We start from the raw sequence: 24,944 nt of genomic DNA, 5'->3' as shown, positions 1-24,944 counted from the left end.
AGATACTGAAACTTAATTCAAGCAAATATTTGAATCTCTGTTGACAGACTACTTACGCCAAGTCAGAGCCTTGGGCATAAGGTTATTAGAACAGAATAAGCCGGCTTTCCCATTTTAGAGCATAAGAGAAAGTGAAAGGATGACTGGTAATGAACATGACAGAAAAATAGTGTCCTTACAGAAGAGTTTACATCTTTACTAATTTTCATACGCATCATGGTTAGTCATTTATCAGGTGCCCCTCTCCCCTTTCTCAGTGCATACAACTTACATATTTTTCATTTTCTCTCTTTTTCTTACTCCCAAACACATGCAGGCATGAATGCTCTTAACTCACTTATAACTAATGAGGAAGAATAACCAGCTTTACTTCATGTGAACAACTTTTGCTAATACAGAAAATTTCACTTTTTGATAAGCAGTGGCAATGTAATACAATGCCTAGAAAAGAAATACAAAGCCTGCTGGAGGAAGTTAAATGTCATTCATTTAGTCTGTCTTAACAACTACAAGAAGAGCCTTGCTTTGCTATTTCATCTTTGATTTCAACCTGTGGATGGATGTGTCATTATAAAAACAGTACTTTCAAAATGGAAAAAAAAACCAACAAAACACCACCTGTCGCATTTAGTCTGTAACCATATAAAACAGATGGAGTAGTATAAGTGTCCAGGAAGAAACACACAGTCACAGAAAAGTTTAGGCTAGAAGGGGTCTCAGGAATTCAGCCAGGACAACTTCCTGCTCCAGCCAGGGCAAGCATCAAAGTAAGATCAGCTCTCTTAGAGCAATTTCCAGCTATGTTTCAGAAATGTCTGAGGATGCGGACTGCACAGCTTCTCTAGGCAATCACTTCCAACGCTAAGTTTTCTTGCTGAGATTTTTTTTCCTTATGCCAAATTGAAATTTCCTTGAATGCAAGATACAACTATTGTCTTTCATCCTGTCGTAGCATACCTCTAAGGAAAGTCTGGCTTCATCTTCTCTCTGCAGCCCCTGAAGCACTGGAAGACTGCAGCTGCATCCTTTCTTGACCTTTCTTTACCTGTTTGAAATAACTGGGTTCCTTCTGCCTCACCCCAAACATCATATAATCCAGCTCCCTAGCCATGTCAGGGTGCCTCTGCTATTTCCTTCTGCTTTGTCAGTATCTCAACTTATACTAGGTTAGAAGACATACAAAAAATCACCTATAAATGTCCATCATTCTGGTTTATTTCCTGGGAAAAACAATTTCTCACAATAGTGTTAAAAACACCCTCAGCTCATGATGATGTCAAAAGACTGACATTTCCTCTATCCTTTGAAGAAGAGGAGCTGCTGATAAAGCAGGAACAACAGAATGTCATCTTTCACAAAAGCCATTGAAAACTATTAAGTCATCACTATGTGCCAAATTTTTATTGACACCCTTCTACTTGAACAACTTCTAGCTGCCATTGAGGAAGATGCACTAGGATTGTGTCACACAGTTCTTCCAAGTGTCAATCATAGAACAAGAACACTGTTAAAAAATTCATTTCAATTCAATGCCGGACTCACTTGGAAGTTCAAGACTTAGTAATAAGCAAAACTGGGATGAATTGTGCTGGTGTTTTAAAACAGAAAAATATGTACAAACACTGCATGTAAATAAGTAAATAAGCAACTATGAAGACAAAGAGGGAAAAAATATATTGCCATTGTTAAGTTCAAGTAAAAAACATGACCTAAAGATTTCCACTTTCAAATGTAACTGGACATTAAGAAGCAGTGCCTATTCTTCAATGGACAATTCCCTCTTCTGGAAAGTGAAATGACTGCCTCAGCATGTCACCTCAAAGTCCATCATAAGTTACCGCTACAAGCACATATGCTTTTGTTGAGGGTTGCTGTTTTTAACTACTATCTAGATATCTTAAAAACACATCTGCTATATTAGATCTTTGCAGTGAGATTTATGTATTACCTGTGACAACACCACAGTACTGATTCTGAGAAGCTGGTTTTTCAGTAATTTTCTCCTCTATGGACCTTTTTCGTCTGTACACCCTGTGTGCATGACCTGTCACAGCCAAAGTACGATTGAGTGGCTCAATAAATATGAAGTCCTCATTAATCTGTATAAACCCCATCTGCAAAGGAAAACAAAAGGAACACATAAGATAAGAATTTAATAAAGCATGAAATTGTGCACAGTCCTGCAGCAGAAAACAACCCACAAAACTCTATTTAAGAAACCCCTTTGTTTTAGTAACCTTACCAGCAAGGTGACTACATTTATATTTTACAAGCCTTTCTACTTAAGTGAAATAGAATAAATTTCATTTATTTCAACTAAATCTGGGTGGGTGGGTGGCTACATGCCAGTAGCAGATGCACAGTAAAATATATGGAATATTAAAAGTTTGCTTTGGGAGACTCAGGGGGTCATTTAAATAGGTACAGCATGTACAGAAAAGTCTATACACTAGTTTTATTATTACCCAGTGTATCATCACATTTTTAGATAACTGTATTTAATGAAATAACAGGAGCAATTTAGGGCATAAGAATACATCCTGAACACCTATGAAGCTGGAAAAGACATCTTGTGATGCTCCTTTTCACTTTTTCAATTTTTTTTTTTTTTAAAAAGAAGTTTTAAAAAAAGGCAGCAATCCTCCTTGGCTGTCAGCAGCTAGAACAGAAAAACATTCTAATACAGCCATTCAGTTGGTTATTACCCCACACCCCAACATATTTACACACACAAACATACATAAAAAGCTAACACACCAGATACATATCTAATATTGTAAAAGTGTGGCCAAAGTTGAAAAAAAAGCAACTATAAAATGTATTTATATAAATACCATACAAATCTAACTCAGCTCAAATTGTTAAGCTGCCAACACACATAAGCTCCTATCAAAAGTAAAGCTGGAGACAGCAAGGTTTTGTGTTGGTTTTTTTCTTCCTAGAAAATGTCATCAGCAAGACTGACAGTTAAATTTCTTATTCTTGTTGCATCTGTCTAAAGGAAGCAAAGGGCTCTTCTGTATGTTTCCATGTAGGATGAATGGAGAGAAATATAAAAGTATTTCGTTTCTTTTGGAATTATGTAAATGCCATTATCACACTGGATAGCCTGCCTGACATGGATAAATCATCAAAAAGAGAGTTGAATCCAAGCAGGAAAATACAGTTAAATTTTACAGGTGGTACAAAATACAATTTCCTTTAAACATAAGTGAGTATTACTTTAAAAATTAAAAAACCAACACAATCTCTCTGCACAATCACATTGAAAAATTAAATATATGTATTCACATTTAATTAATCAGCTACAATAGCTACAGAATGCTAAACAGATGTTCAAAAGTCATCACTAACATTGTACAGAAACATATGAGTAGCTGGGTTTGTTTGGCTGTTCCATTTCCTTTTTGCACTTATTTTTTAGGTCAGCTTATCTTCATCATGAGATTTAGATGTTAACACATTTAGAAGATTAGCTACTTATGTATTGCAAGATACCACTTCTGGATATCCTGAATAATGTACTTTTACATAACAATTAACTTTTCTAACATCATGTTAAACGACATTTTATTTAAAAGCATAGCTACTTGTCAAATGCCAGTAAAACACAAACTTCTTCATTCAATTTTTATGTCTAATGTTGAGTTCCCTCAGACATAACTTATTTATTTATTTTTAAATCATTATTTAGCCTATGAAATACACTGATACACTGTGGATACAGAACATGAGTAGCACCCCATCAGGTGGTGCAGCAGATTTCCCCAGTCCACCTACAAAACCAAGGCCTTAGTCCACCTGCAACAAAAATTCAGTCATAGTACATTTGTTATGTTTCTTCCACCTTCATTCTCTTTGCTGCAAAATGAAACTAGAGCTTTAAGATGCTGTTCTTCAGACATACTAGACATACCAAGAAACTCTTCTAGGACCACAGAAATTTTATGCTTTCTTTCAGCTCCTTGCATAAACCGAAGGTTAATCCACTGGTAGAGAACTCCAAAAATTACTGTCAATCTCCTGAGTAGGAAGTTAAAAGACCTGAACACTGATGTAAAGTTTATTGCATAAAATTAACCTTAGTTTTATATAATTTTTTTTTTCAAATGGGTAATTTTCAGACAAATCTGGATAACCACATAATCTCTGTGATAATTTTGACTGCTTTTGAAAAAAATGTGACTATTTCTCCATCTCTTGGACAATTTCACAGGTAGAAAATGAAAAATGAAGCCATATCCTTGCCAACCATGCTCTTATTTTTTTTCATAATCTTTAGAAGTGCAGTTAGGACAATCTTGTACCATAAAACCAAACACAGAAAGCAGAGAAAACTGCATTAAAGCACCACAGTTTCAACGTGTTTTCAGATACTGGATGCCAGGGCCAAATAAAGGCTTCAGACAGTTCAAACGGCAAAACCTCCATGCCATGAAAAGGCACAGCAAATCAAAGATTAAAAAATGTAAAGAAATAGTATGCATCTGAGGTACAACTGTAAGGAAGTTCTGAGGAACTGATCCATCTCCAACCAGTTCATCTGAAAAGGAACCACTGCTCACAGCTGCAACTGAAAAAGCTACCATGATGCTGGCCTTATCTCATTCGAAGGTAATAACAACATGCCATTCTTCCCCCTGCATTCATGTATACCTGCATTTTCAAGTTTCTTACCTGAAATAAAACAAACTTAAATGTAACACATATGCACCTCAGTATAGTTCAAGTCCAGAGCAACCTCATTTGGCAAAAAGTTCCTCATACCTCCTAAGTAAGGATGAACTGGCTACTTGCTCTGCATTTTATTTACTTTATGGAGTTGAGTGAGACCTTAAGTACAGGGCAGACTTGGTCAAATGAGCATGTAAAACATTACATGGGCCTAAGTACAGACATTCTGACATCGACTCACATCCACCTTGCCACAGATGAAAGCTTTCCACAACATATATCCACATCATACCAAGACTTTTCACTTTCTTAAAAGAAACAAACAGAAATAAGCCATGGGGAAACACTAGCCCTGACTGAAAACTAACCTTCTGTCCTATGTAAAATAAAAATAGGTCACATCAGAAATATGCCAATAATCACAAAAAATAGGCAGATGTGAATTCTTCTGAAATGTGAAAGCTGTTTTTTTTCCCTAACATCTAATTGGAAATATCATACAAAAAACATGAAGAATAAAAAAAAATATCCAAGTATTCTGGGCAACTGCATCTGATAATAGACATTGTAGGAGAAACTGCTACGCCATCTTATTTTTAAGTTCTATTTTAGAACACTCATGCTAACCTTTACTGCCCAGCATTTATTTCTTAAAAGTACAGTGATTTGTTTATTTCTATTTGGAGCATATGTAAGGATTTGACATTCTGTCACGTATCGTATGATAACCTGAAGTTAGTCTACTGCTTCTAATAGAGTTATATTACCATGAGAAGTTATACAAATGTATAAGTGAAGTAAATCTGTGAAGACCACCTGTGCATATAGTTAATAGATACTGGGTATAAGCCAGAATACAAGATTGGCAAAGATTTCTTTAAATGCTTACATATCCTTCCTTGCATACCAGTTCAAAGTGGCAGCTTATTATCATTCAAAGTTGAAACAATGAAAATTTTGAACATAATATTGTTCCTTGCAGAATTTATACAAATAAGGCAGGAAAGAATTGTAAGAAATATTAATATGCTTTCCTCTTGAGACATAATAAAAGAAGAAAATGTATTTCCTTTGCTATCATTATCAAAAAAAAAAACCCCAGGATGCCAGAAGAATATACACACCAGAAACTTAAGTCATTTCCATTTCGATACCCCAGAGAAGAGATGGGGCACAGATAATACTGTATCAAAAAGGAGATTGTAAATACCACAAAACAGTTATGAAATACCATTTTGCTACTACATTGTGTTATTTTCATTACAGATCTTCACTGAAATGCAGTAAGTAGACAACATAACACAGAATTCAAAGAAACATCAGAACATTAGGGCTTTTTTATTTTTTTTAAACAAAGCGGTTTGCCAGCCTCATAGGATGAGTCTTTATGGTCTACAATTTATCACTGGTCGATTACATAGTAGCAGTTTCTAATCTTGCAGCTTGACATGTCAAACCAAAATATTTCATTCACTAAGGAATTCACCATTATGATGGGTTGGCCTTGGCCTGCTGCCAGGCACCTACCCAGCCACTCTTCTACTCCCTAGCGGGACAGGGGGAGAAAATAAGATTAAAAAGAAAAGCTCATGGGTCAAAATAAAGACAGTGAGATAATTAGCTATTACTATTATGGGCAAATAAAATTTGACTTGCAGAAAAAATACTTTATTGCTAATTTGGATAGTGAGAAAAAAGAGGAATGAAAACACCACCTTCCCACTGATCCTGAGTAGCACAGGGCAGGTGGGGAATGGGGGGTACAGTCAGCACGAAACAGTTTCTCTCTACTCATCCTTCATCCTAACACTTCACCCTTCCTCCCTCTCCATAGGCTGCGGTCCTTCAGGATAAGCCTGTCCCAGACAAGGCTCTCCACAGCCTGCAGTGTCCTTCAGTGCATGTCCACCTGCTCTGGCCTGTGGCCCTCCATGGAAAGGACACGATGGAGGGCCTGAAGCTGGGATACCCGCTCTGGTGCCTGGAGCACCACCTCCTCCTCCTCTACCCATGGTATCTGCAATGTTTCTTTCACTTTTTTTCCTCATTCCTCACACTGCTGGGCAGTGTTTTACCCCTTCCTTTTCCCAGGTGTGTTGCCATTTTGGCTAAGGGGCTCAGGTGTGCCCTGCAGTGGGTCTGATGGAGTCTGTGGCCGGCACAGGGCAGTCCCTGGTGCCATCCCACAGAGGCCATATGTACAGAGTTACATACCTGTCCTCTTGCTGCAGCTTATTACTACCAGCTGCATGCTAGCATGGTCACAGTTATACCTAACAGTGGTGTGTTCCCCTAAACAAGCAGTAGATTCAACATTTCCTAACTCCTACCTGAAGTAAATTCCAGCCATGTTGCACCTTTCCTGTTTTCTCACTACTCTTTCATCTCTTCATTCAACAGGCATCTTAGACCAGATTTCAGTAATGAACAGACATAGAAAAGAGACTTTTCCCTGCAGTTTCTTAAGCTCCTTTGTGAAGCTGAAGCACACAGTGTGCAAAGACAGGCTGTACCAAACTGTACTTCTTCACAATCCCGCCATACTCTCCAAGGCAAGTAGCAACAGGAAACATGCATCCCCATCAGATGGAGAAAATGTACACACAGTTTAATAAGCATTTTATAACCAGCAGCACCAAAATATCATCATCTGCAGTATAAAAATGAAAGATTTTCTTCAATGTGCAGTGCAAAAGACAATTCTTGTTTACTAGTTCGTTTTGAAACACATTCAGGTAAACTTAGACTTTGTACTATTTGTAAAATGTCCCAGAATTGAAGATTTATTCTTGACTAAAGAGGCAAAATCTTTAATTTGCATATTGGTATTCCACTCCAAAGAAGGTTTTTCCTCCATGATTTTAAAAGTCCAGACTAAATTTAGTATCGTGATTGTAACAATGCTATTAGAACCCAGCTTCAGCTGAAATACAATAAAAATAGAAGTCTTCAGCTCTTAGCTAATGCATATAATAAAGCAAGCTCAATCAGCTTCTCAAACTGCATAAATAACAGGGTAAGAACTTCACATGTTCTTGTTATTCAAACACACTAAAGCTTCCATCTTTAAATTCATTCATTACTAAAAACTGAAGAAACAATTCATAAGTGCCAGCAACTTTGGTCTTCAAAGAACTGCATTTCCAGGCTTTGCACAGCATACATATTGTACTTCTAGAGGTTTCCTTTATCTACCTGCTCACTCTGCTCCACTGCACAAAGTTAGAAGTCACAGTGGGCAGTCTGTGCTACCTCCATTGACTGGCTTTCAAGTGTCAACATAGCATTCAATCCACTTCTTTCCAGGATTTTTAATAGTAGGACTGCACCCTAAGCAAGTACACATATATTCACAATGCCATAACTTATAGCCCTGACAGGGGAAAAATATTCAGACTGTTATACAGAGACTACTGAATTAAAAGCATGTGTTCAGGAACTGGCCCCCAAATCTAAGATCTGTACAAACAATTTTGTTCATGGTTTTTAAACTCTTCCAAACTCCTCTGCTTCCAGTCTGGTTAAGATACACACTACCCTGAATCTTTAGGAATATAATTCTCTACAGGATGCTGCTCTCATGTTATTTAAGATAATGACTCCTTTTATCAAAACAAGCTAATGTTGCACATGCAAAAGGATTTCTTCATTTTTTTTAGATACAACTGAAGTAGAATACTGAAGCATGCAAAATTGAGATGGGTTTGCATATGCTGACACATTTCAACAGGTGCTATTATTCACACAATCTTACTCAATTAAGCAAGAATCTCGGAAGTTGACAGTGGAAAGTGATATGTATGCTGATGACAGAAAGGACACAATTCCAAAGGAATCCAGTTTGTGAAAAAGAAAATTAAGGAAAGGAGACCAATGGATAGAGAAAGTATAGACATCAGGTCAACCCAGAGGACATGTGATTGTTATCCCTCAAACTTCCATTTGCCCATTAATTCACTGCCAGCCAAACCCTAAGATGTTTGCAATTTCCTCTAGATTTCAAATTTCACGCTTCCTAGCCACAAATAAAATATTTCCTTTTTTAGGCCTAAGCCTCCCTCCTCTATAAACGCGTTATTAGAAATTACTGCAGTATTTGGTATAAGTGCTGCTTAAATTGCCAATATTCTAGTATTTGCTATGATTTTTAAACTGTCTTCACAGTGCAGGATGATATCTAAAAAAAGCACAGTCTGCTTAAGAAGTGACCACAAATAATCATTGACTACCTCCACAATAAAGATACTTTAATAGGCCTTGCATGCAAAAATTATTTTGTAACACAAGTTTGAGATATTTCACAAGATGTTTACCAGTTATTTCAGATGTTAGCTTTATTGAACATAAAGTACCTGAAATAGATTTCAGCATTTGTGCCCTTACTGTTTGGAAACCACACTTTTCATTTCTCAAGAGTTTTTTTTATGGGGAAATAGTTCAACAAATATACGTAAACTGCATCATTTTTTCAGAAGCTCCCCTTCTCCACTTTGTAAAGTTGTCCTCATTCTGTATTGCCAGGCTGGCTGATCACCTGCACACTGATAAAATTGTAGATTGACAATATTAAGAACACAATCACATCTGTGTCAAGTACATACGAACAGCTAAACTGGGTCAGAACAAAGGTCCACTCTGTATAGCATACTTTCTCTAAGAGTGCATAACAGATCACAAGAGAGAACAGAAGAACAGAGCCAGAGCAAACATGTAGTTTGCACGCTGACAGCGTACAGCAAACTCCAGTAGGGAACTGGTACCAGTAGCTTTATGGTATGCATAAACTTTAACTGCAGTGGCAATAAACAGAACTCCTCTTCCTCTAACTTGCTCCTTTACAAGTTTACAAGTTAAAAAACCACAAAAATAGTAATTTGCTGTGCAAGAAGGGTTCAAATTCTAGAGTATGAAAAAGGCTGACAAGATACAAAAGCAAAACTAGTTAGCTCCCTTTTTCCAATCTCAGTAAATGAGACCTCAAAGATGATATATATCAAGACCATTAATAAAAATTACTATATGAAAAATATGAAAATAATTTATTAAGATCCTAACATATTGAAGGGTGGACAAGGTGTTACTCAAATATCCATGACTTAGACTCCACTTTCATTTACATTTATTTTAAAAAGCATCAGGGGTTTTTTCCCCATTTTATAATGAGTAACAAACAAACACCGTTCTTGTGATCCCTGCACTGCAAGTGCTTAGAGACACTATTAAGTCCAGTACTGTCTTTCAGCAGACCAGAACTCAAAGAAGCCAACAAATTTGTAGCTCTGGAAATGATTCAATGTTGGCAAATATTTACTAGTAATCTTACAATTTATAAAAGGTTCACAGTCTCAGAAGTATCACTTGAGATGTGACAAATTTAACATACCTTAGGAACAAGGCAATTGAGGCAACATGATATATGAACACAGTTGTGAAACTGATAGGATTGTGAAACACCTATTGATTTTTATTCAAGTTTGCAGACATTCCCTAGGACCTCAAGAAAGGCTGCTCTGTTACAGCTACATTTCCCCTATTAAACTGAACATTAACTTGTGTTTTGCAGTCTGAAGTCCCTTTGCACATCTCAGTTCTTCTGTCCCACTCCAAAAATGCCTTTCTATCAACAGCCAGACCTAACCAAAATGAAACATCCACCCCTAAAGCCACCTACACTCTTACTAGCAGTACTTGCCTGACTCCACAGAAAAGCATGCCCTTCCCCTTATGGCCAGCTGGACTGCCCAAATTTCTTGCAGGTGATACAAAACACAAGGAATCATTTCATTACATAAGGCACTGCCATTCAGCTACTTGTTGGCATCTTGCCTCTGTGCAAAGTAGAATTTCCTAATGCTCCACCTGCCTTTATGAGACAACAGATACTAAGGATACATTTTAGTCTGGAGGATGTAAGTTACATCACCTGTAATTTTACCAGACATTCTTTAAAATAGTAACATGCTAGCAATTTAGTAGCCATTTCTGTAACTTTTTTAAGTATCTTAAAAATATTTATTAATGGTCACATATATAAAACATTTCATATTTATGAAACCCAACTGGAAACACATGAACAATCACTTGATTTTAAAATGAGATCAATACAGCTGTACACTCTGAAGATTACCAGGGAACATTCAATACTATCATTTTAAGACATACCACATTATACAAGATCAATTGCGACAAGATACAGGTAGAATTAATTCCTGAACCCCTTTTCTTTTTTCATAAACATGCTTTGGAAATCTGTTAATCCTACTTCAAATTTTCCCTATCCTTTCTGAATTATTTTTATAAATTAAGAGTTCCAACTTAAAGTTAAATCAGCTCCATTAGAAACCACATATATTTTATTATATGTGCAGTTATAACTTTATAAAAAATAATCCAGGATAGCAAATACTGCAGCACTGGAAAAATAAAGTTCCAACAGTAACATTAACTTTTGCTTAAACTGACATTCTGGTTTTTTTAGTTCTGCAACATGAATGCTATATTAACTTTTTTTAAAAAAATAAATAAATTTAAAAAACGCACCAAAACAAAAAAAAACAAAAAAAACCCAAAAAAAAACCCAACTGTGCTTCAATAGAATAACTTCTCAAGTAAAACCAAAATGCATCACATTGCGGGGAAAGCTCTTCCTGCCAGATCTTAGAAAAGAAAACCTTTCATTTGGGCTGAACGGGATTCTATACCTTTCAGTTTCATACTTGCTGAAGAGCAGTCGAGAAGCGGCGAATTTACTTGGTGACAAGAATATCTCACCAGCAACACGTTGTTCATAGACATGCTCCAAACTAACTGCCTGCAAGCTTCCCATGATAGTTTCAGGTTCTGAATTTCATTTGTTCAGCTCTCAGTGATGTGCAACCTATCTTGTTGAAAGACTTGGGCTCTTCCAATGGCATTTTCCTGAAATACAGCTAAGCTAAGAAAAAGTATTTGAGTTTCCACTGGGCAGCTGGTGACAGGCTATATTCTCTGCAAGAATACCACAGCTTTGCAAAAATCTACTCACCCAGTCTCAAATAGTGCAAATCTGTTGAATGAGAAGCTCATGTTTCTTTTCCCTAGATAAAAATCTGAGATTAGAAGGTAAACCTGTAAGATTAGAATGTATATCGCTAAACTGCAGACTGCATTTTGAGATATGAAAGCCATAAAAAAAATTCTACATAGGCTTATTTACACGTTGACAATTTACAGAGTATAAAGGCCATAAGTGACGTGGCTAGCTTTACACATTTGGGATGCATTTTTTATTTATGCAAAAGACATCTGCAGAGATGTCTCAGTTCTGTTTAATATATTCTTTGTGACGGACTTAGATTTTATTGGAAGTTATACAAAAATGCTTCATTATAACTTGTATCATTAGGCTATGAAGTCCACAGCTTATAATGATCAGTACTCACTCCTCCAAGATAAAGACTCAAAAGTCCAGGTTTTTTGTAGGGCACTTTGGAAAATTCTTATGTCACCTCAGAGTTAATCAACCCTCATGTTGTGACATGTCTGCACAGCTGCAATACAATATTTTTTAAGGAAGAGGATACATTTTGCACAGCTATGATAAGGTGATAAAACAACAAAATGAGATATTATAAAAATAAATGCTTGGAAAATCACTATTCTTCAAAAAAGTTTTTCAATGCTCACCGGTAAACTTCTCATTAAAAACAGTAAGGTTTAAAGTGTTTTGATTAATTCCAGTTATAAAGAAAGCAAGGAAAAAGCCATAAAGCCACATACATCAACAAGGGTCTATGTCAAAAACCTATCTGTATCACTACAACATTATAATCTCCTTATCCATGTTTCACATCTGTTTTGTGTTTCAGCATTGTCACTTTTATCATAGGTCCTGTGGTATCTGCGTTTACCATAAAATTTCTCATCTCTTTGCTCTCTTCTATCTCAGAGTTTTCTAAAACCACAACAATCCATGCCAGAGATGAAAATCTGAAATATTCCCCATGATACAATACATGATGATCATAATAAATGTGTAATGATGATATCATATTTATATTTCATGGCCTTTATACCAAATGGGTTTTAGCCTACATGATGTATGGTTAAGATTCTTTTTACTCAAGGTATTAGCTAAAAGGGTGAACACAAGACTAATACAAATTTCAGAGCAATTAAAAATCCCCTCGTTTCCAGCACAATATCCATCTTTCATGATCACCATCTTAAGGAGATCGTTTAAAAATCTGTAATTTTTGAAGAATAACATTTAAATTCTGGAGTAGTTATCACCCTTGCTTCTTTTGCCATTTTAGTGTTTTACAATGACTACACACAGAAATACACACTCCTTGCTCTCCAAAAAATCCACATAGATGCAGGAAAATGTTATTACTCAGCAACACTGACTCTGCTGCTCACTAGTAAACAGGCATTCACTACACACAAAATTAAAATAAAATAAAAAAAAATCCATTAAAATTATCAATACCAACCCCTCTCACAAAATGTGTTTTCTAAACTCCTGGTGGTATGTTAAAATCAGGTGTTCGGTCACTGACATTGGGCAGTGAAACTCATGAACCTGACACAAGCCCCTCCAAGTTCCACAGATTTCTGTGCAATGTAACAGGCTGGTCGTCAGGTTCAAATGACCACCTCTTCACATACCAACTACTCTCTGTTCATCTTATTAGAAATATCAACTGGTTATAGACTCTTGCAATACTGTCACATTACTCATGGAATGCACTTGTTTAGCTTGTGCCAGTTTCTGGAGAACTCTGTGAACTTTCAGCTGCTGTACACTTGCCCTTTTATCTCTAGAAGAACTCAGTAGAGCTGATAAACCAATTGTCAAATGCTGAAATTATGTGTTCAAACCCACTTTCCTATCCCCCACCCAAGAATTGCCCAGGCTCTGGTTGATTAGGCTGTGGTTTAAAGGATCAAAGACCCTCTGAACTTAAGAAGCATCTGTGACAAAAAAAAAAAAAAACCACACCCCAATAAAGAGCTGTGTATTCTGTGAAAAGAGAGAAAACCCCAGCAGTAAAAGAACTCGCTACCAGGTGGATCATCTGGACATCTCAAGTGCTGATTGGAGCACCAAATATTAACACAAGCCATGCATATTTTTCTGAACAGATAGCATTGTCTTGAAAGAAGAGCTAGCAGAGAGAACAATTAGTTGATTCCTCTAGTGACCTACCCAGCACAATGGATTTTCCTTTTTTTTTTTTTTCAATTTACTGTCTTTAAGTCACAAAAAGCCATTTAATCTTTTTACTCTAACCAGGAAATCAAACAAAGACAATTAGACATCACTTGTGAAATAACAGATTTGCTTGTAAATTTCATTTGAATATTAAAAACAGACTCAGCTAAACTGACCTCGCTAAATCAAATCAAATTTTCTCTTTATGTCATATGCAGGATGCATTATTTCATTATTCTCATTATACTACCTTAATTCTCACTGTTCAAGTCCTGTAGTATTTAAAAAATAAAGGAAAAGAGTCTAGAACAGCGAATGCAAATTGCCTGTGTACTTCAGATGTGTTAGATCCACAGATCAAATCCAGCCTCCTATGAATTCAAGACTTCATAAAACAGAGGCTTTCTTACACTTACGCTTATCACGGCTAGTAAAGGATATGTGTTATTTCTTTTTAAGGTATTTCCTTGCTGTTACTGTTAATTGAAGTAGTTTCAATAGAACCACTGCTCTATTATTTTACTGTCCTTAAATTAAAATTGCTCCATATTTTCCCCTTCTAACACTTAGAAATCTTTCCAATTTTCTAACTTTAATTTATTCATTACCATTATTTTAGATCCATCTGCTCCTGGGTCTACATTGTTTTCATTCTCGGCCAACTTTCCAGGCTCCTTGATATTAACTCAAGCGTTTTATGAAAGGTAATCGTATCACAGTTTCTGCCAAGTAACACACCAGCCTTTTACTGTTGCTTGATGAAACAGGCTTTACTACTATAATTATCTTTGTAGCCACAACTGAATTTCTGTCTCTGAACACCAGCAAATAGAACTGCAAGCCGTCTTTCAGCTGTCATTTCACTGCAACTTTGTGAAACGCAAATAAAGTTTCTGTATCCCCACTAAATGTCCTTCATCCATTAGATGCATCTTTCACGCCTACCTCATGCCTGATGGCTCATAATGATCCTGTGATCAAACACAATCTTTTCCTCCTGCTGTCACTGCCAGCTAAGTCATCAATCTATAAAGCAAATCTATAAATTTAGCATGAAAGTAGTAAGTCATACTTCAAGCCACTGAGGCCAGCCTTTGGTCTGTTTAATTCTCCTGTGCCTCCCAGCTCTGAATTTACCACCAAAGCAAAGTCAGCTCCCCAGGTGTGGCTTCTGATCTTATCTCCTGTTCACATAAAGCACCCAAGCTAGGTTCTTCCTGACTAGAACCTGGCAGCAGCTTTCCAGTGAAAGAAAGTTTTTTTCCTTTGAAAATACTGAATCATCCAAAAGAATACACTCTTTATCATTTGTTGTGCCAGGGGAGGTTTAGATTGGATATTAGAAAAAATTTCTTAATTGAAGGGTGGTCAAGCATTGGAAAAGGCTGCCCAGGGAAGTGGTTGAGTCACCACCCCTGGAGGTATTTGCAAGAGGTGTAGATGTGGCACTTGGGGACATGATTTAGTGGTAGACTTGGCAGTACTAGGTTAATGGTTGGACTTGATCTTGAAGGTTCTAAAAAATTCTGTGATTCTATACTACTGCCTTCTCTCCACATTAATACGAACAAAAGTCACACTGAAGACCAGGCAAAATTTATTGGAACCTTGTCTCTCACTCTGCCAGCTCAGTTTGTTAGATTGGGACTTCAGAATGATCATACACAAAGTTGCACCAAAGGTACACCTTCCGTTGAAAGGCAGCCAGCCTCACATGTAGGAGGAAGTCTAAAAAAGGGAAAGCACAGAACAACAATCAAACACCTAATGGGATCATTAGGGATAAAAGAATTCCTACCACTTGTTATTTCCAATTTGTTATTTTGAGGTCATCATTACCTCTGACATTCTGTTTCTACAAAATTACCTTTTTTCACCTCAGTTTCCTAGATGTACTAGTTTTGTCTCTTAGTCTTTGACACCACTTACTTCTCCCATATTGTAAGGTATACAACATGTTACTAGCTAGATACTGTGGTGATAACAGTTTCTTCTAAGTGTGTGCCAGCAGGTTCATCACAACTTTGTGTATAAGCTTTCACAGATTCTCCTCTATGAAAAAAAGCAAGCACCCTCTATGAAAAAAAGCAAGCACGCAAACTTTAAGAAGTTTACTGAAATTAGACATATGTTATTCTTTTCACAGATTTATTGCTTCAACAGCACATTGTAAACAGACTCCACTGTACACTCTTTTTGGCAGCAGTTCCCCAAAACTATAGTTTAACTGTTTGCTTTAGTCAAATTAGTTATGTCAAAACACTGGAAGAGGCTCAATGCTTTAAAATGCAGAATTCATCCCAAAACCTTTAAAGTTTCACATTGAGAAGGAACAGCATAATTTAAATATATATTTAAAAAATTCAAAATCATTAGTGTACCATGTCCTGGTTTCAGCTGGGATAGAGTTAATTTTCTTCTTATTAGTTAGTACAGTACTCTGTTTTGGCTACAATGTGAGAACAATGTTGATGGGACACTGATGTTTTTAGTTGTTGCAAGGTCATATTTATACTAAATCAAGGACTTTTCAGTTCCTTGGGCCCTGCCAGTGAGAGGGCTGGAGGGGCATGGGACATTGGGAGGGGACACAGCCAGGACAGGTGACCCAAACTAGCCAAAGAAGTATTCCACACCATACGATGTCATGCTGAGTATGTAAACTGGGGGAAGAAGGAAGATGGGGACATTTGGCATTATGGTGTTTGTCTTCCCGAGTAACAGTTATGTGTGATGGAGCCCGGCTTTCCTGGGGATGGCTGAGCATCTTGCCCATGGGAAGTGGTGAATGAATTCCTTGTTTTGCTTGCTTGTGTGCATGGCTTTTGCTTTACCTATTAAATTGTTCTTATTTCAACCCCTGAGTTTTACATTCCTTTACGATTCTCCTCCCCATCCCTCTGGGTGAGGGGGAATGAGCAAGCGGCTGCGTGGGGCTTGGTTGCCAGCCAGGGATAAACCAAGACACACCATAATTCAAATTTCAAAACATTAGATGTTAAAAGGAGGTAAATAGGACTCTGGTGTTGAGCAAAACCTCAGAGTTCTTAAGACGACTCTTTCTGGAACAACTACAGAAACATTTAAAGGCAATTACTACCCTACATAGACTGTCCAATGAACTAGATGTGTATGACGTTCCTTCTCTCCACATAGACTAGTCTAGTATGTTCCAATTTGAGGTAATGGAATTATCTTTAATAATGATTCATTGAAAACTACTACCATAAGGCAATTATAACTGCTGTTTTCAAATGCTTCAAGCGGAAATGTAACAAATATGAATTATGAACTCTTAAAGCTAAATGCACCATTCCTGTTGTATAGTATATTTAAAAAAAAATAAATAGGTGGCAACCAAACCAACTGTGTCTAACTGCAGATAAATGATTCTCAGTGTATCACATCAAGATAATTCTGTAACCTAATGATTTTGACTATAGATACTAGGAACCCTCAGATAATTTAAAATGTGCAGGGTTGAAGAAGTATGACCAAACAAAGAATGTCATCTATGAGCCAGATAAAAATCACAAAGGGTAGACAAGGTCCCCAGCATCTTTATTGAAGTCACAGAAAGATGGAAATATGGGTCTTATGGAGATACCAATCATTCACATCACCTCCTTTTAGTGCCATCTAACCTATACATATAAAATATATGTATAAATACATATTTATGAATAGTTATAAGCAGAAATCTCATGAAAGAATGAATGGCAAGTCTAGCTCCTGGGACAGTTTGTCTTCTATATTGGTACAGACTTCCCGTTGTGTGGATGGATGGATGGATGGAAGGACGGCAGGCAAGCAGATCTGCTAAAACTGACATGATGGTCCTTGGGGACAGTAGGTGGAGCATGGAAAACAACAAAGGGAGGTATGCAAATAAAGACAAAAAGTGTAATGAAAAGTTTGTGTACTCTATTGAAGTGTAACATATATTCAGAAAGAAAGTTTACTCAAATATCTTTGTCCAAGGTACTAGAAAAAAATTCAAATCAGTGCTGCAATCCTGCATGAATAATGGATTATTTACACATATCCAATTTCTAAAAGACATAACAGCTCGTTCATTACTTCCCCAGTTGAGGCTGAATCATCCTGACAACTCTGTTCTGCTGGAATTTGGGGTTTTTTTCTGGTAATAACAGCTGATCTATGCCATGGCCTACATCAGCATCACCTCTCAGAGAAGGGACATGTACTTGGCTGTGATGTTGTACTAAATTGACACTGTTCTGATCTCTAAATTCCAGTGCAATTCTATTATTTGCAATACAAATTTGACCAAAATACTTATACTCATGTATTCTTTACTAGCATTCATTTTGGGGAGTATATGTATGTACTGAACATTAATATTCTGAGACATTCAAAACTAGTGGTTCTATTGTAAAATTTTGACATAAAACACAATTTAAAGCCTAGCTTTCAGTTGCAACATCTACTTTGCGTGCAAATGTACATACATAAAAAATGTTTGACAGAAGCATAAATATGCTAAATGCCTCTTTTTTTTCCTGTTAGCATGTTACATAACTAAGATTGCTGTGTAAATAAATACCTCTTTTACTAAATTGCCCAAATAGACATTCTCCACAGCTATATTTTTATTAATCTATCAAGTGTTTAGGCTCTACACCCTTTAAATAAAGGGGGAAATAAGGGGTGAGGGAGGATATATAGAGAAAACACTACATAGAGATGATCTGGACTTCGAGTTCACAAAATCCCATTTTCTTTCACATACACAGTTAAGTTTCATGTTCACTCAAGAAAAGTATTCCACATCTTTAAAATCATAAATTCAATATTATAACTTCTGAAGATTTATACTTAGAAATTACAAACTAAGAAATGCAGGCTTACCACAGACATGTTCTTACTTCATTTCCTTATGCAGTACTCTGGAAGTTTATGAGGTACAGAAATCCTACTACTCTTATCACAAGTGGCTTTATTTCATAAAACTTAAAAATCAAATTAGCATTTCTGAGCCATGTGCTACAAGCCATTGTTAAAATGGGAAGTCAAATTTTACATTATGTATGTGACAGTCAGTTTAAAACCTATTTTCAAGACACATTGTGTTAGAGACACTGAAAAAGCTTGATTTTTAAACTAACTTAAATTAAAAAATATATTGTATGCATTTGTTCCATGTAACTATGCAAGGATTTACTAACACCACTAAGAATAGAGAGCACTATTGTCAAGACAGACTTCATCAGTCACACAGCTATTAAATGTGCAGAATATCCATAACTGCACACAAGACACACTAAGAAAACAAATATGATATTTTCAAGTTTAGATGCCTAAAACAATACAGGTTTTATGGCAAATGTTTATGTCACAAAAGAAAACATCATATATTCTGCCAACCCACCGTGTAATAAATTACTGGTGTCTCTCTGATCATTTCTCCCTTCCCTCAGCAGCTACTACTCTTTATCTCAGAAGGCTGAACTGAGTAGTAAAACTACTTAGATTCTGGAATTATTCTTATCTCTCAAGTAGGTTTGCTTCTAATTAGAGAAGAAAGAAGCTCTGAGGAAGGGCTAGAACGCCTTAAATGTTGTCTGTTTATTCCAAGGACATAAGCTGAATTAATAAAATAGGTATCTTTTGCTCAGAAACCTTGCCTACCATTAAGTATTTATTATTTTTTGATCAAGCCCTTATATTTTGGTAATAGGGTAACCACATTATAGTGCACATCAGAAGTGACTTTCTCAATTTTAGAATGTTAAAAGGGAAGACAAATGAGGTAGTTTTTATGGAAAAATCATTTCATAGATGCAACCCTCAAAATTCTAAATCTGCTTTGGTCAATATAAACTCAATAAAGCAAGATACAGTATCCTACCCTGCCTATCTAAACCTTAAGCAAATCCAGATCTGATTTCATATCAGTTCAGATCATGGTAGTGCTGTGATAGTAAATATAAAGCTATGTATATAATCAAGATTCTGATTTTCTGGTGAAAAATTCACTCTGTATCTTTATGTTACAAAATTATTTTTTAAAGAAAATATTAAATAATAATGGAGCCATAACTAGTAAAGAGAAGGAGACTAGAAGGCATCATATGTGCAAAAGCAATTAATTGGCTGCCTAGAAAATTCCTCTTGAGTTGCATGAAAAAATACTATTAATCAGAAAACAGTTTAATTAAAATTTAATTTATTAGTCCACTAAGAGAAAACGTAAACTTTCTGTACTCACAGCTCTAAATGATCAACTACAATCAGAACCTTTTTTTTTTTTAAAAAAAAAAGGTCTTTCAGCAGTCTCCCAGCATTTTGGCCTTCAGGTTTCATATTTTGATCTGTCTTTAAGTGGGGTAGAGAATTCAAATTTTGCTTTTATGAGTTCTCATTTTCATGTAGGCTTATGTTTCAGGAAGCTGGAAGACACAGTATTAGGATAGCCACTCACAAGGACCATGCCTTCAGTTTTGTTCATCAAAACCAGAATGATCAGAGCTGACCATGATTCAAGCACAGATTTCAAATGAACTAAAGGAAGTAATGACCATTACAGAAGAAAGCACTAATCAGATACCAAGGCTGCTAAACCAAAGGAAAACCCCCAGCTATTAATCTCCTGAGTCCTATGGATAAAGATCTTAATTTTGTTCGCCATGCAATCATATATTAAACATATGTTTGCATGTCATTGCATGACTTCAATTCCATTATTGGTGCATGCACCAACTGACTGATGGATAAAGATGCTTCTTGTCTGAAATGTTCTGGAAAGCCTTATTTTATTTTGCTTCAAAAAATATGCTCAAACAACCACAGATGGCTAATACAGACCAATAAACTACAACCAATCTGAAAACTGAGATGCAATTACACTTGAACAAGCATGACACAGCCCTTTACTTACACAATTCAAAGCAAAACTGGCATAAAAATCCATTTTTAAAACAGCCACCTATCCCATAAATTATGTCTATCATGTACTCATAAATTAGTGGTGTATGATGTTAACAATCATTTGGTTTTGCTTATAAAGTACATGATATATTAAATGGAACACCATCACTGATTTACTATTAAAAAAATAAAATCATAACCCAAACCATAACACCTTTCCAGAATAAAAATACAGCTTCTTTAAAGTAAACCAGGATTTAAAATACTTTATCCTATACAACTGAAGTTGAAAATTCTTTACAATGAACGGTTTAGTGATATTCCAGACCATTTATCACACAACAACATTTCAGTAATTATTAATATTGTGTAAGAAATATATGTATATAGAAAAAGCAACACCTATCGAAACATATCACCTATGGAAAATTTCCTTGCAATTAAGACTCAGTGCTTATAAAGACGTGTTTCTATAGAGCATTTGGATGTAATATGAGTAACTTCAGCACTTCTTGTGGCAAGACTAAAACCCACTCTTTTGGAGTATGACTCAAACTGTTGTCCCTTTAGCTAATGAAACTGAATTAACCCCATTTCCTTAGTGCAAGCCTGGGTTTAATCCCATCAGAATCTGAAATGCTATTTTATGCAGGCAAAAATGTAATAGTATACAAAGGGTGAGCACAAAGTATTCTACACTGAGTCTCACATAGGAGACTGGAACAGAAAATTGCAGCAGCTGTGCATGTAACTACATTAGATAAAACACCTAGACTAGTACTAAAAAGACCAATACAAAGGATCCAAGTTTAAATTGATTCACCCATGTAAAACACTCAAATAGTGCATACCAATGAGCTATCATTGTTCAAACCCATGTGCTTTCATTGTAGACACAGACAAATGTGGCACAGCTCCAAAACCTGCCCATGATTGCCCATGGAGAAATTTAATCTCTGCTAATCCTTACTGAAATATCTATCCATGACTCCATTATACTGGTTTTTTTTCTGAGAGGGGCTGAATTTCAGTTCAAAGACTATTTAATTCAAGGCAACACTCCATGAAACTCAGTTTTGTTCAAATCTACAGTTTGCCAAAACAACTAACTGTGAAAAACAGTAATTCAAGAAAGGAAAACAGATTATATTTATGGGCATAGAACTATAATGCAACAAATCAAGTTAGTCCATCTATAAAATAAAGTTACGCTTTGGCTTTTTATATCTCTATCTAGAATTACACGAATCCAGAACTGGTGGCTTTAAGAGAAACAAATAAGACTCTCACAATTTATTATCATTTTAGATTCACATTGCTTAAAAAAGTTATATATATATATATATTAGCCACATATTTCTGACTCCACTCATAACTGAAATTCATATCTATTTTTTTTCCAAATTATGCACAGGTGTTTGTTTTTTTTTTTTTTTTTAACTGCTAAGCTTAGATTCTTCTTCCCCTATTTGGGGGTAAAAAACCCCAATTAATCTACTTTTTGTTGCACACAGAAACTAAAGTTCTGCTACCCTCATGAAGGAGGAATGGTACCTAATTATTTTTCAAGAACTATTATTTAACTAAAAGGAAGAAAATAGATTTTGGAAGAAGGATTATTTCCTTTTTTTAAATGCTAGAGAGCTTGATTTTATGTGTGCAAGATACAAATAGCAATTAGAATAGAGTTTTGATTAGTATCTTGAACCAAGTAGCATCAGCCTGACCGGTCACTTTTAAGCAAATATGTTCATATGAAAAAAGCAAATAAATCATCACCCAAAATGAAATAAGAAAGCAAAGAATTATTTCTTTCCATTATTTCCAATGCAAATATTTTAGTATTAGCAAAAAAACCCACAAAAGGACATGGAAGAAATCTCTGTTGTTATGCTTCCTTAGATAAGCTACTACAGAAGAAACAGGTGATCAGACAGGAAAAGGGAAACATGCTAGGACTGAACCGACAGAAACAGGAAAACAAAGGTTTTTATATGTGTAATTACATCCATTTTAGTCTATAAACCCTCACCTACTTTCAACTCCCTCACTCCCTTCATATAGGGGGTGAGATCCATTTATGTCACAGAGGGACAAAAGAGATCAAGGATCACTTATCTAGACATAAAATCTAAGCAGCTTCCCATCCCCTAACTTGCAACAAGCCTGTAAATTCTCAGAAGATTTTAAAAACTGCCTAAGTTAGGTTTCACACAGAGCTTACAACAGAAGCATAGCAGAGTATCTTGGAGTGTGTGGAAGACAACTTCTGACACAGCTGGTCAGTGAGCAACCCAGGGGAGATGCCCCACTGGACTTGCTGCTTACAAACAGGGGAGGACTGCTGAGTGATGTGGTGATCAGAGAACATCTTGGACATAGTGATCATGAGATGGTAAGAGTTTTTGATTTTTGGAGAAGGAGGGGGTCAGCAGAACCATTACCTTGGACTTCCAAAGGTAGTTCCAACTTTGGCCTGTTTAAGAGTTCAGCTAGTTCTGAAGGGCCAAGGGGTCCAGGAAGGCTGGATGTTCTTCAAGAAGTCTTAAAGGCACAGGAGCAGGTCGGCCCCATGTGCTGAAAGATGAGCCAGCAGGGAAGAACACTGGCCAGGCTGAACAAAGAGTTTTGGCTGGAACTCTAGGAGAGGGGGGGAAAAAAAGGAAAAAAAAAAAGGAAAAAAATAAAAAGAGCAGGCAACTCTGGGAGACTCTAAGGGTGTTGTGAGGTTATGCGGGGTAAAGATCAGAGAAACAAAAGCCCAGCTAGAACTGAGGCTGTCTACTGCCATAAAAGACAACACAGCAACAAAAAAATGTTTAAAAATGTATTAGAAACTAAAAGAGGAGGAAGGATAATCTCCATCCTTTACTGGATGTGGCAGGGAGCATTGCCACAAAAGATGAGGAGAAGGCTGAGGTACTTAATGCCTTCATTACCTCTGTCTTTAATAATGAGACCAGTTGCCCTCTGGGTACTCAGCCCCCTGAGCTGGAAGACAGGAACAAGAAGGAGCAGAATGAAGTCCCCACAGTCCAGGAAGAAAGAGTTAGTGGCCTGCTGCTCCACTTAGACATGCACAAGTCTATGGGGCTGGATGGGATCCTCCTGAGGGTACTGAGGGTGCTGGCAGAGGAGCTGGCCAAGCCACTCTCCATCATTTATCAACAGTCCTGGCTAGCTGGAGAGGTCCCAGAAGACTGGAGGTTAGCCAGCGTGATGCCCATCTACAAGAAGGGCAGGGAGGAGGATCTGGGGAACTACAGGCCTGTCAGTCTGACCCCAGTGCCAGGGTAGGTTATGGAGCAGATCATGCTGAGCACAATCATGCAGCACATGCAGAACAGCTGGGGGATCAGGCCCAGCCAGCATGGGTTTATGAAAGGCAGGTCCTGCTTGGCTAACCTGATCTCTTTCCATGACGATGTGACCCACTTAGTGGATGAGGGAAGGCTGTGGATATTATTTACCTAGACCTTAGTAAAACCTTTGACACCATCTCCCACAGCATTCTCCTGGAGAAACTGGCTGCTCACGGCTTGGACGGATGTACTCTGTGCTGTGCTTTTAAGCTGGCTGGCCAAGCCCAAAGGATGGTAGTAAACGGGGTTACACCCAGCTGGCAGCCGGTCACAAGTGGTGTTCCCCAGGGCTCAGTACTGGGTCCAGTCCTGTTTAATATTTTTATCAACTATCTGAACAAGGGGATCAAGTGTACCATCAGTAAGTTTGCAGATGACACCAAGTTGAGTGGGAGTGTTGATCTGCTTGAGGGCAGGAGGCTCTGCAGAGGGATCTGGACAGGCTGGACCAATGGGCCAAGGCCAATGTTGTAAGGTTCAGCAAGGAGAAGTGTCAGGTCCTGCCCTTGGGGCATCCCAGCCCCACACAGCACTACAGGCTTGGGGGAGAGTGGCTGGAAAGCTGCCTGGTGGGAAAGGACCTGGGGGTGCTGGTCAACACCCAGCTGAACATGAGCCAGCAGTGTGCCCAGGTGGCCAACAAGCCCAATAGCATCCTGGCTTGTATCCAAAACAGTGTGGCCAGCAGGATTAATGAAGTGATGGTCCCCCTGTGCTTGGCACTGGTGAGGCCGCACCTCAAATCCTGGGTTCCAGTTTGGGCCCCTCACTGCAAGAAAGACACTGAGGTGCTGGAGCATGTCCAGGGAAGGGCAAAGAAG

At 37.1% G+C, this 24,944-nt stretch overlaps 1 protein-coding gene across 1 annotated transcript in view; it reads right to left on the bottom strand.

Moving 5' to 3' along the window:
* ADAMTS19 (ADAM metallopeptidase with thrombospondin type 1 motif 19) overlaps nt 1-24,944 on the bottom strand; it is a gene marked incomplete at its 5' end in the record, with an annotated part of 150,682 nt that overhangs the window by 113,627 nt on the left and 12,111 nt on the right. Inside the window, one exon of the mRNA XM_037373887.1 lies at nt 1,949-2,114. Within this exon, the coding sequence (XP_037229784.1) occupies nt 1,949-2,114 (166 nt within the window). The remainder of the gene's footprint in view (nt 1-1,948; nt 2,115-24,944) is intronic.

Source organism: Falco rusticolus, chromosome Z (assembly GCF_015220075.1).
Source record: "Falco rusticolus isolate bFalRus1 chromosome Z, bFalRus1.pri, whole genome shotgun sequence".
NCBI lineage: Eukaryota > Metazoa > Chordata > Aves > Falconiformes > Falconidae > Falco > Falco rusticolus.
Note: the sequence above shows the minus strand (reverse complement) of the source record. Positions and strands in the feature narration are given on the sequence as shown.